Source organism: Erythrolamprus reginae, chromosome 6 (assembly GCF_031021105.1).
Source record: "Erythrolamprus reginae isolate rEryReg1 chromosome 6, rEryReg1.hap1, whole genome shotgun sequence".
Lineage (NCBI taxonomy): Eukaryota > Metazoa > Chordata > Lepidosauria > Squamata > Dipsadidae > Erythrolamprus > Erythrolamprus reginae.
This window is the reverse complement of record NC_091955.1, coordinates 66315424-66329001: the sequence shown is the minus strand read 5'-3', so window position 1 is coordinate 66329001 and position 13578 is coordinate 66315424. Positions and strand designations below refer to the sequence as shown.

At 39.3% G+C, this 13578-nt stretch overlaps 1 protein-coding gene across 4 annotated transcripts in view; it reads right to left on the bottom strand.

The window, feature by feature from the left end:
• The window catches only part of SUN2 (Sad1 and UNC84 domain containing 2), a 42896-nt gene that overhangs the window by 11165 nt on the left and 18153 nt on the right, over nt 1-13578 (bottom strand). For 3 of the 4 annotated variants that reach the window (XM_070756109.1, XM_070756110.1, XM_070756111.1), the window contains 8 exons: nt 11210-11347; nt 9998-10093; nt 9411-9504; nt 8047-8117; nt 6652-6773; nt 4067-4261; nt 2410-2484; nt 420-497 (listed from right to left, as the gene is read on the bottom strand). In XM_070756109.1, coding sequence (XP_070612210.1) covers nt 420-497; nt 2410-2484; nt 4067-4261; nt 6652-6773; nt 8047-8117; nt 9411-9504; nt 9998-10093; nt 11210-11347 — 869 coding nt within the window. The remainder of the gene's footprint in view (nt 1-419; nt 498-2409; nt 2485-4066; nt 4262-6651; nt 6774-8046; nt 8118-9410; nt 9505-9997; nt 10094-11209; nt 11348-13578) is intronic. The other variant, XM_070756112.1, reaches the window with a different exon arrangement.

The following is a 13578-nucleotide window of genomic DNA, read 5'->3' as shown; positions in this document are numbered from 1 at the left end:
CTTTTTTGACATTATTGTACTTAATTCTTATGCCAAAAAACGGCAATATTTTCATATACCAGGGGCCTATATACATAACATTTTATGAAATGATGACAATCTCATACTGAGTTCTTATGAGATTTCAGGTAATAGCAGTGCAATCGTAGCTTTTCTTTATCTTGTGAAATTTTTGTCAGGTTTATTAAAGGTTGAGGTTCTGCGGATGCAAAATGTAGTGGTCCAAGTGCTCACCAGTGGTAGTTGGTAGGATTAGATTATAGTTACATGCTGGGACCTGCATTGGCTCCTATTGGCTTCCAAGTACAATTGTGAAATATTGACCTAGTGGTTACATGCATAAACTCTACAGAGTAAGACAGGTTTTGTCATACTATTACATCTTGTTCACTTTATTACAAATGCTACGCAAGTCCTACTTCACAAGTCTCAGAGACTTTCTGCAGGAGACTGTCAAATTCCTTCTGCATCTGGGATCGGAAAGCACTCAAGGTTTTCTAAATAAAAGAGAAAAAAAGGAACACAAACATTAATGAATGGGGAAAATGCTGATTAAAAAATAAAGGTGTTCTTTAAATTGAAGTAGAGTTTTAAATTTTGTTTCAAATTAAATTGAATTCAGCTGAAAGATGTAATTATTAAAGAGCAATCCTCTCTTCTGTTCATCTAGATTACAAGTTTTTTGACATTATTGTACTTAATTCTTATGCCAAAAAACAGCAATATTTTCATATACCAGAGGCCTATAATATTTTATGAAATGATGACAATCTCCTACTGAGTTTTTATGAGATTTCAGGTAATAGCAGTGCAATCGTAGCATTTCTGTACCTTGTGAAATTTTTGTCAGGTTTATTAAAAGTTGAGGTTCTGCGGATGCAAAATGTAGTGGCCCAAGTGCTCACCAATGTTCCCTCTAAATTTTTTTCGGTGTGGGCGGAAAAGTATAGTGTCTGAGTGGCAGTCCCCTTGGGACTGGGTGGCATAGAAAAAAATAAAAATAAATAAATAAATAAATAAATACCGTAAATAATAAATAAATAAATAAATAAGAAAAAAATCCCTTCTTTTTTATTAAAAGAAATTAATAATTTTAAAAAACCAAAATCCATTACTATTAAAACTAAAACAACCAGCAAAACCAAAAACATAACTATTAATAAAAACAGGTGAGGGCTGGTTTTTTTCCCCTCTGTTATTATTTAAGTGCTTTTACCATATGCTTTAAATCAAGAGTCACTTCTCTCTCTGTTTCTCTCTCTTTCCTGTCATTCTCTGTCTCAATCATTTTCTCATTTCTCTTTTTTCTCCCCTTTTTTCAATCATTTTTCTCTCTCTCTCTTCCTTCCACTCTTCTCTCTCTCTCTCTTGCTTTCTCTGTCTCTCTCTCTCTCTCTTGCTTTCCTCCTCTCTCTCACTTTCTTCCTTCCTCTCTCATCTCTCTCTCTTTCTTTCTTTCATTCTCTCTCTTTCTCTCTCTCTCACCCTCTTGCTCTCTCTCTCTTTTTCTCACTTTCTCTCTCTCGTTTTCTTTCTCTCTCTCTTTCTCTCTTGTTTTCTTTCTCTCGCTCTTTCTCTCTCTTGTTCTCTCTCTCTTGCTATCTCTTTTTCTCCCCCCTCTTTCTCTCTCTCTCTCTTTCTCACTTTCTCTCTATCTTGCTCTGTCGCTCTCACTCTCTCTCGTTCTCTCTCCGTTCTTCTCACAGCAGAGACCGGTGAAGGTGATTTTCAATGTCGGGTGCGTGGGCGGGAGCCCCATCCCCCTGCCAGCCCGCCCGGAACATTCAAAGTAAGAAAAACCTTCGCTGGTGAAGGTTTTTCTTATTTTGAATGTTCCGAGCGGGCTGGCAGGGAGGTGGGGAGCACGCGCACCCATGCACCCGACATTGAAAATCACCTTCGTCGGTCTCCGCTGTGAGAACACCTGCCCTGCCTCTCCTGCAGACCCCTCGCTGAGAGCCCGGGGTGAAAGCGCTCTCGGCGAAGGGACTGCGAGAGCGGCGGGGCGGATGTTCACAATGCGGGAGGAGCCGCGCCCCAAGGCGGGAAGTAGAGGAGAAAGAGAGGCGGATCTGGCGGGCAGGCGGGGGGTAGCGGCGAGAAGTCAGGGACGCGAGGGGACCGGCGGCGGGGCGGGGGCAGCCGCAGCTCTGTGTGCACCCTTGGAAAAGGGTGCGCGGGGGGCATTTTGGGGTGCGTAGGTGCGCGCAGCTTACAGGGAACAGTGGTGCTCACCAGTGGTAGTTGGTAGGATTAGATTATAGTTACATGCTGGGCCCTGCATTGGCTCCTATTAGCTTCCAAGTACAATTGTGAAATATTGACCTAACGGTTACCTACAGAGTAAGACAGGCTTTGTCATACTATTACATCTTGTCCACTTTATTACAAATGCTACGCAAGTCCTACCTCAGAAGTCTCAGAGACTTTCTGCTGACTGGCAAACTCCTTCTGCATCTGGGATCGGAAAGCACTCAAGGTTTTCTAAATAAGAGAGAAAAAAAGGAATACAAACATTAATGAATGGGGAAAATGCTGATTAAAAAATAAAGGTGTTCTTTAAATTGAAGTAGAGTTTTAAATTTTGTTTCAAATTAAATTGAATTCAGCTGAAAGATGTAATTATAAAGAGCAATCCTCTCTTCTGTTCATCTAGACCAGTGATTTTCAACCTTTTTTGAGCTGCGGCACATTTTTTACATATACAAAATCATGGGGCACATTGAGCAGGGGGGAGGGGGGAGCTAAAAAAGTTTGGACAAAAAAATTATCTCTCTTCCTCCCTTTCGCTCTATTTCTCTCTCTTGCTTTCTTTCTCTCTCTTTCTTTTTCTCTCTCTGTTGCTGAGCTTTGCGGCACACCTGACCATGTCTCGCGGCAGACTAGTGTGCCACGGCACACTGGTTGAAAAACACTGATCTAGACTACAACTTTTTTGACATTATTGTACTTAATTCTTATGCCAAATAACGGCAATAAGTTCATATACCAGGGGCCTATATACATAACATTTTATGAAATGATGACAATCTCATACTGAGTTCTTATGAGATTTCAGGTAATAGCAGTGCAATCGTAGTATTTGTTTATCTTGTGAAATTTTTGTCAGGTTTATTAAAGGTTGAGGTTCTGCGGATGCAAATGTAGTGGCCCAAGTGCTCACCAGTGGTAGTTGGTAGGATTAGATTATAGGCCCTGTATTGGCTCCTATTAACTTCCAAGTACAGTTTCAAATGCTAGCTGTAACCTATAAGGTACTTGCAGGACTGAATCTCTTCTCTGAAATTGACCCAACCATTTTGATTCGCCATTTTGTGAAAGTCAAGGAGGCTGAAGGCTCATAGCACTTTTCTGACCTGCTCCGGAGTTGCCATAAGCAGGGGAATGGGTGATTGTGACTTGCAGCTGCATTGAGGAATTTGTACCCCAGTCAAAACAAAACACATCCTATCTGGCCAAAGTAAAGGCCATCTCCACGATACCCACAATGGCCGGAGGTAGTAATTTCTATGACCCATGAAATTGCTTCACCGTGGAATATGACTGATGACATATTTTTTTGGGAAGTGGGAAACAGGGTCATAGGCAAGGCATGAACTGAGTGAAGTCAGTGCCGACATGGCGTTCCTAATAAACAACTGGATTTTTCTTGAAACTTTACTTGAGGATCCTGCTTTTATTAAGGGCATCAATCAGAACGCTGACAGTTAAAGCTTTACTTACTGTAGCTCTGATGCTGTTCACTTTCCAGAAGTTGAAGATGGAATTCTTCCAGAGTATTTGAACCATCTCATCACTTAATGCTTGCTAGTGGTTTAGCTATTTTAGGTATTTGTTGCTTTGTGTTATATACCTTATATTTTATTTTATTGTAAGCTACTAAGAGACTGTTTAGAACAGATTATGGTAGAATAGAACTGCAATGTCTGATAAGCTTCTAGTTAGGGTTCCAATACATATTTTGAGATTGGAGATTAACATTATTTGGGCAATTAGTGGCTCTAGTTCAAGTTTTTACAGTGCATCTTTTCTCTAGTCCCAACTGGGGACTTGTTTTCTCCCTGACCTGAAGATGAAGATCTATGTCTGAGCCAAGCTTCTCTCTCATGGCTGCCTCTTGCTGAGTCATCAGCCCATCCAGAAGTACCAGGGTATCCTCATGTGATAGGGTGGCACCTTCTATGTTCTTTCTTTTCTGGAATTCCAGGATCTCCAAACGTCTTTCCACCGCCTGGACCCGAGACAAAGCCTGTTGCTGGGCCTTTTAATCAAGAGACAATATGAAAGAAAAAAGAATGAAGTTTCATCCAGAGTTTAATCATCTTATATAGGATGTTATGTGTAAACTGCAGCCAATGAAAAAAGTAGAAATCTGGACCACTTGTAGAACAGAGAGAAAGGAATAATTTTTGTTCATTACATTGGTTTCCAGGTTGCTCCAATATCTAACACAAAGACCATGTATAATTTTCATGATTTACTTTAAATTATGGATTATTTTTATTATATTAACACTAAGGTTGAGATGTATAGAGGTATTTACAGTATTTAACATCTCTCTCTCTCTCTCTCTCACACACACACACACACACACACCAGTGGCCTTTTCTGGATTGCAGTATCTGCACACAGTCACTTGAGCCCTTATCATCTACATTTGGAGTACTGCAATATGATCTACATCGGGCTACTATTGAAGAGTATTTAGAAACTACAACTGGTGCAGATTTTGATGGTGGGGGTAGTTCTTGGCCCCCTAAGGTGCATCACTGCTGCACTGGCTGCTTATTTGCTTCCGAGTACACTTCAGGGTTTGGTTATTACCTTTAAAACTCTGAAAGGTACAGGACCAGGTAACTTCATGAACCATCTCATCCCAATGGACTTCCCTGCCCATCCCTGTAGTCAGAGGGGGCATGCTGCAGGCCCATCAGTCAGAGAGTTTCAGCTGACATGGTCTAGGAGAGGTGCCTTCCCTTCTGTGGCTCTTGTCACATCCTGCCCCCTGAGTTGAGAGCAGCTTCCACCCTCCTGATCTTCCGTAAGGGCTTGAAGACAAGGGGAGCATCACACTGGAAGTGGTTGATGAATTAAGAATCTCCCCTCCCCTCACGCATCTTGCTCCCTCCCCATCTTTTAACAGTAAATTCTCTTCAGATTGTAACCTGGACCTTGTCTCAGACTGGTCTAACACCTGGCAACTTCAAATATCAACCAACAAATGCTCTACCCTCCACATTGGCAAAAAGAATCCAAACTGCACATACGAACTGAATAAACAATCACTCACTGCTAACCCACACTCAGTAAAAGACCTTGGAATACTAATATCGAATGACCTAAGTTCTAAAGCCCACTGCAACTATATCACCAAAAAAGCTTATAGAGTTGTTAACCTAATCCTAAGCAGCTTCTGCTCAGGCGATCTCACACTACTCACAAGAGCCTACAAAACTTTTGCCAGACTCATCCTAGACTACTGCTCATCTGTCTGGAACCCATACCACATCTCAGACATCAACACCCTGGAAAATGTCCAAAGATATTTCACCAGAAGAGCTCTTCACTCCTCCACTCGAAACAGAATATCCTACGAAAATAGACTATCAATCCTGGGCCTAGAAAGCGCCTAAAACACGATTAGAGTATTGCCCACAAGATCATATGCTGCAACGTCCTACCGGTCAATGACTACTTCAGCAACAACACAAGAGCATGCAACAGATTCAAACTTAATATGAACTGCTCCAAACTTGACTGTAAAAATATGATTTCAACAATCGAGTTATCGAAGCGTGGAACTCATTACCAGACTCAATTGTGTCAACCCCTAACCCCCAACATTTCTCCCTTAGACTCTCCACGATTGACCTCTCCAGGTTCCTAAGAGGCCAGTAAGGGGCGTACATAAGTGCACTGGTGTGCCTTTCGTCCTCTGTCCAATTGTCTTTCCTTTCTTTCATCTATCATATATATTTTCTTCCTTTCATATATCCTCTCCTCTAAGTTCACTTTTACCCTTATATATATTACCACATGTCTTTTTTTCTTCCTATGTATTTGTGTATTGGACAAATGAATAAAATAAATAAATAAAATAAAAATAAATAAATTATATTTTTATTGCTTTTAGAAATATTTATATTTTATGGTTTTATGTCTTTTAATGTTGTAAGCTGCCCAGAGTCATTTTAAAACAGGATGGTAGCAAACAAATATGATAACAAACCAATTAAGAGCTAAATTCCTCTCTGATTTATACATATTCTTGTTTGATATTGATTTCATACTGCACATTATTATTGCTTATTGAAGATGCATTAAATAGTTAACATTTGTGGAATATCCTTGTAGAGCAAATCAATATGATAAATTGTAAATAGAAGGAATGGAAGTTGAGATTATATTCCTTGCCTAAGACCGTGTAGTAAGTCTATGGCAAAAACAATATTCAAACTATGGCCCTCCTAACTCAATTTTATTTGCCATTACGCTGATTAAGTGTCCGGGCTACATTTATAACAAGAAGAAATCCTGCTGATACATCTTAAAGCATTGTCCAATTCTCAGTAAATATGAGAATTTTGCAATAGGTGATATTCAACATGACTATTCTCTACAAACACCCCTCTAAAACCTCATAACACACACCTCAGAAAATACAGCAGTCTCTCCCATTTCTTGGTCTTTCTTGGTGCCAGAGGGAAACAATTTCACTGCTCCCCAAGGAAACATAGAAGGTTGAAGCCCAAAGGGATAAAAATACCAGGCACCTAAAATAATTAGAAAAGTAAAATAATAAAATAACAAAATGAAAAACGATAATTCCATAATTCTAGAGTTCAGTGTTACATTCCATGTTTTTAAATTCTCTTTTGTTTTTAGGACCATGCCGTCAGCAAGATAACATACAAAGTTATATGTTGAGAAGAGAAGAGTTAGAAAAAGGTCAGATACTGAAAGAACTAATCCTGTTACCAGCAACAACATAAAGTTCCTTTTATTATATATCGCTGGCTGGGGAATGCTGGAAGTTGAAATCCCTGCATCTAAAAGTTGCCAAGGCTGAGAAACACCACTACATGGATGTAATTCTTGAAAGCATTTTTAAAAATTATATTTATATTTTTCTGGTCTTCCAAATAAAGTGACTCTAGCCATTTAGGTGTAGCTCTTCAGCAGTTATTATGGATATTGTCTGATCAAATGCAGCTGTGGTTGCAATTGGAAGCAGCCACAGTGTGTAGAAACCCTAAAAAAGTGATTCCTTCAACAATGTCAGCACCAACCACACTGGGAAGAAAAGCATAACTCTGAGTTCTTCTGAGTTCAGCTTCCAGTTGTATCAGGGAAACACCAAAGATCTATAATTCTTAAGAAATGGGCCCTACAATTCCATCCACAAGTATTCTCAGCTGGATCCTAAGACTCATTCCCACATGTCTCTCTCAAAGAAAAAGCCAACAATTAAAATAGGGCTAATCTTTTAAAAGTCACTCAATAGAATGAAGATATAATAAGGCCCCAACAGTTGATTCATATTAATGCAGAGTAGCATTAGTTTCAGCGTTGTTAATCATATTTCTGAAGCCAAGCCAAGAATCTCTTAAGTGCTTATCTGCAAGAGTGGCAAGGTTTTGTACTCACTTGATTCCAGATCTGTACCAATAAACAGTTTTATCTCATTTTATTTGGTACAAGTCACTGCTTGAGTGGAATGCTTTCCTGAGAACAAGAACTGTAAAGGGCAGGAAAGACTTCCCAATTCTTCCTGGTCGCTGTTTTCCTAATTAATGTCATATAATTCTTGCTCAAATGTCATGAAAGAAACCATAGATTCTCCTAACCTGAAGTACAGTACATTTTTTAAATAGAGGAAGTGATTTTTAACAGAAAAAAATAGAAGGTCATTCCCTTCCCCTATTCATTGCACAATGTAAGGCAAAAGTCTGCAGAAAGAATCACATGTTGAAAAATAAGACCTACAATAATACTACTTTCAGGGTGATGTCATCTCATATTTTCTAAGGCAAATGTGAAACTCACCATAACCAACAGAGCTCAGGAGCAAAAGCAGAAGCATAAACAACATTATCTTCTTCAACACTGGATAGCTCCTAGAACCCAAACAACAGGAGAGAGAGAACAAACTGTTAATACAAGGCAAAACCACGCATTATAAGCATAGCAGTGCTGCCTCAGCTTGCCAATGAAAATAGAACATGTGATGTGAACCTAAATGAAATAAGGTTTACACCCCAACTTCATATTATGGTATTGGCATGATGATGTCCTGTCAAATGTAAGTGCTGCAGTTAATATTGGAAAGTAATCAAAATAGGTAGACCTGGTTCATATATTGTACTATATTGTTTACTTAACCATACATATAAAAACAGATTGTGGGCTGTCCACAATGTGTTCGCAAGTGGCTGGTAAGGCTTATACGGGCACAAAATGTTCTGCCACATGTTGAGCAGACACGTGTGGGCACCATTGCCACAGCAATTGCAGCTCTGGCTCACTTCTCTTCTGCTATGATTGTTTTTCTGTCCTCAGATGTCTGGCAGCTTTGGTGGATCAGCATGCGCCATGTTGAACAATCTTGTGCCAGGGTTTCCCAGGAGGTGGTGTTGATATCGAGGGACTTGAAGGAGGTTTCAACGTGTCTTTGTACTGCTTCCTTTGTTCTCGTGTGATCGCTTTCCTTTAGACAGATCACCATAGAGGAGCTGTTTGGGGATGCGATGGTCTGGCATCCTAGCAACACAGCCTGCCCAGCATGTCCCACATCCCATTAGATGTCAAGGTTTTCTTCAAACATGATAAGACAATCATCACATATCATACAATATACTAAGATGTAAGCCACAGATGACTAATTGTAATGGCTAGGTTCATTCAACCAGCTAAGCCAACGTGCAATGTGTTTATGAAACCACCTTCTGTTTTTTTAGTTGTGTTTTTTTGACATAATGTGTTGTGTAGATTCAGCTATTGTAGTATATGGTTTGTAAACTGCATGGAATATGGTTTAATCTTGTAAGAATCCAATCAATCATGGTTTAGTGAAGGGTGAAAAAATATTTAGCAGAACATGTAAGCCCAATCATCAACCACAATAAAGTTAGGTGACTTCAAACTTTTAAGTTCATCCCGCAACTCTTAAACATCTGCTGTTGGGTTGCACATATGGTAAGTATCTAGCTGGTTAGATAGTTCTTAAATGAAACAGGGCTGTAGCAGAAAAACACACACACATTCTAAAATGCTGGTAAATTTGGGGATATGCCAAACTGTGCACCTGCAGGACTTTCTTCTATTTTTCCCCTTTTCAGTTACTTTTCCAGTCCATTAAGGAACCAAAGTTAGCCACATCCCTTTATATTTAAAATTCTATTCTCACTAACCGTGTTAAAATGAAGACATCCAGGAGAGAGGCTATAGTTGTTAGCCGATACCACATGGTCCCCATCCACCAGTATAACAAACCCAAAAACCGTCCTGCAAAAAAACCCAGAACAGGTTTTAAAAGAACAACAGTTTAGCTTTCCTTCCATCTCTTTCCTTCTTCTACAGCAGAATTTCTCAGAAGCTGTATTTGTAAATTCAAGAGCAGAAATCGTGGATTACAAAACCCCACAATATATTATTAATTACACATACTGTATATATGCCCCTTGATTCCCAATGACTCTACACAGTTTAAAAATTATTCAAAACATTAAATAAAAAATTTCCAAGTTGAATTGCATTCTTGGACAAATTAAAAGAATGAATCTGAAGAATTAGAATTTCTCCAGATGCATGATCCTAAGCTTCTGGCTATCTCTTAACATCTATATCTATATCCTTTCCAAATAAACATTTTTAGCATTATTTTGAAGAATCTATATCAGATAAGTTAGTACTGAAAATGTAGTACAGAGACACAAACACTTCCTTTGTTAACATGTGTAATAATTAATCAAATTTCTAACAACTTTTTTCCATTTACCTGGGGCTAAAAGCACCAGCCAAATAAAAGACCCTACTTTGGAGAGGACAGTCTGGAACCCAAAACTGGATGTATTCTGGTCCATGGAAGAACCACCTGCAAGAAGCAGAAATAATTTTGTCAGCTAGCAATTCATCATCCTTTCTTTCTTTCTCTCTCTCTCCTTCCTTCTTTTTGTTTTGTCTACCCAGTTTGACAATGGCCCACATTCACCTTACCCTAAACGTAACAGGTAAAAGTGGTCTTAATGTAGCAATTTCTCCCACATCAAAGTATTGAATGCAGTTAATAGGGGGCACAGCTGATGCACATTCCATGGTCTGTGGCAAGAATGAAGGCAAATATATGTGTCCCAGGATAACATTCCAGGGTCCAATCTGGGTCAGTCACTAGGACCGGAGATTAGGCTTCCGAGCTTTCATACTCATGCTGGAGTTCATCCCCAGGGAACTTATCTCTAGCAGAAAATGTGATTTGGTCTATTTGGTGTGTGGTATAAATATATATATATATATATAAAGGCAGAATATAAATACCACACATTGAATAGACCAAAGCACATTTTCTGCTAGAGAGAGGTTCCCTGAGGATGGGCCCCAGCAGGAGTCTGAAAGCTTAGAAGACTACGTCTCTGGTTCTGGTGACTGACCGTGATAGGATCCTATGGCAAAAATATTGTAATCCAGGAATTGGCCAAATCTACCTAAAGCAGAAATAAAATATTAACAGCTGTACTATTTGGGTGGCTGAATTTGTCTGACTTATGAAAACAGGTTGCAGCCACAGTTGTTAATCTTTCCTCTGTCTACTGCATATTAAACTTGTCCTCTGCCAACTGTATGGAGATAGTAACTATTGACTATTCTCTCTGCAATACCAATCTGCAGATCAGTTTTGCACCAGCTGTTCTTTAAAAAATAAACTAAAATGTATTATAACGTCTTTTTTTAAAAAACAAGACAAGCAACTTTTGGAGTGATGAGTGGAATAACAAGGACCTGTGAAAGAGAAATCAGGTTTTAAGTATGTACAGATTTGAGGCAGCCTTCAGTAGGTGCAGTTCAAGGAGTTCATCAGGCCTTTTGTTAGCTGATGGCTTAGTTTACCAAATCAACCAGTTTTGGCTGTAAATGATGTTAACAAATTCTATCCCCAACGTTTTTCTTCCAGGAGGCCGGTGTGATTGCTTAGGGGCACAGCACTTCCCAATACCTGTGTAGTCATCCTCAGAGGAATAACCAGATGAAGAACAATAGGTGTCATATGTCTTCCTGTCTCCTAATTCATTGATTTTCTTATTGGACTCGATGCCCCCTGTACCTCTTCTCCTTCTCGATAAAAGATCATCATCTGAGTACAAATTACAACATTTATTTTAAAAATAAACTCAATTTTTTAATACATTTCCTACCAAAAACTTGTATGAAACTAGATACCATCAACTTTAGACAAATTCAAATGAAACATACCATTTAGTGAAAATTGCAGGAGTTTAATGATTATCTCCCTTGTGCCTTTAATATATTTTTTTGAATTTTGCCCTCTCCTCCATGTTCATGTTTAGTACAGTAGAGTCTTAGTTATCCGTCCTTCAATAATCCAACATTCTGGAATATCCGACATCGCGGCTGCTTGGGGGCATGGCTGTTGCCATTTCTGCACCCCCAGACATGCCTCAAATATGGCAGCCATGACGGGAAAGCAGTCCCCATATTCCAGGTAGGAGGGTGACACCGAGAGAAGCCAAGGCGGGGGAGATGCAGGCGGCTGCGGTGTCCAGGAAGGCAAGCGAGCTGGGAGGAGCAAAGCATGAGTGCGTGCAAACAAGCTGAGAGGAGCCAGGCGGGCGAGCGAGCTAAGAGGAACAAAGTGGGCAGGTGGACGAGCGAGCTGAGAGGAGTCGGGCATGTGTGCGTGTGAGAGAGCTGAGAGGAGCCGGGTGGGCGGGCAAGCTGAAAGGAACGAAGCAGGCAGGTGGGCGAGCAAGCTGAGAGGAGCGAAGCGGGGAGGTGGGTGAACTGAAAGGAGTGAAGCAGAGGGCAATGGGGGCACTGCTGGCAGGAAATGTTCACATCGGCGGCAAGCAGAACAGGGAAGGAAAGAGCACACAAATTTAGAGAGGAATGTATCTCCCGAATTGCTTTATCTATGACCTCTGGAGACCTATTTATTGTTCTCCTGCCTTGATTTTGAGTCATGTCAAAGCCACATAAAGTAGAGTCTGGATCAATGTTCCCTCTAATTTATTTTTGGTGTGGGTGGAAAAGTATATTGTCTGAGCGGCACATTTTCATGTCTGGGTGTCGATCAATTAGAAACAAAAGGGGGTCAGGACACACAGCAACGGTCATAAATATGAAACGGCAGCAAAGTTTTGATCCTGCGATTATCAGGCTGTTGCAAAGGTCCTAAGGGTGAAATGGGTGCATAAGTCACTTTTTTCAGGGCCATTGCGACTTTGAACGGTCAGTAAATGAACCGTTGTAAGTCAAGGACAACCTGCCTACTCCACTAGATGTTTTCTGTGGAGTTTCAAAATGGACTCCTGATCTGCTTCTAAAAGGGTACACTGGTCAGACAGATAGTCCTCGACTTCTGTTCTGACCCCAATGGAGGCCAATATTTCTATTTCCTGAGTAAGACAGTTATTAAGTGAGTTCTGCCTCACTTTACCACCTTTCTTGCCACAGTTGTTAAGTGAATCCATGCAGTTGCTTGTCAAAAGATTCCAAAAGATGTTCACGAGAACATGAGACATTGCCACCATCATAACTATGTTGCCAAGTGTCCAAAGTTTGATCCGATAACCCCTTTATTTTTCTAACAAAGTCCCTCCGTCCTAGAAGGAAGAATAGAAGGAATAAAATGGAAAAGGGGATTAAAAGGGGATACCAAAAAATAAAGAAAAGGGTTTGGTTCAAAGTTCTGCTCAGATTAAAGAAATTGGAGTTTGAGAAGGGTTGATTAAGCTTGGAGTATTGTTTTGTTTGCTCTTTTTAAACTTTAATTATTTTTTCTATTTAGATATATGAATTTAGGAATTGCTGATCTGTTTTAATAAAGTTAGAAGTATTTGATTATAATAAGATACGTAGTAGGTGATACTGATTTGGATTAATGCATAAATGGAATTTAGAATTGTTGGGGAAATTAATGATATTAATGATTTTTAATTGATTGAAATTAGAGAATATTTAGAATTATTTCCTTTTTTCAAATTGATTGAAATTTAATATTAATAATTAAGTAAGAAATGTAGATAAGTATTAATTGGCAAAATGTTAGATGAGCTGAAATAATTTTTAAATTTTGGATTAGGTAAATGTACTATTTAGAGGAGAGGAAGAAGTCTGAAATTTGTATATGTTTATGTTTTGTTTTGAATTTTATTTTGTTAACATCTGATTGGCTATACAAGGTTTTCTTGGTTTATAGAAAAATGTATAAAGAAAGAAGGAAGCACTGGCATAATGGTTAATAAGTTAGAAATATAATTGGTGTTGCACTTTTTGAAGAAACATTAAGGAGGAAATTTAATTAAAAGAAAAGTATGTACCTGGATGACAACATTAGAAAAAAAA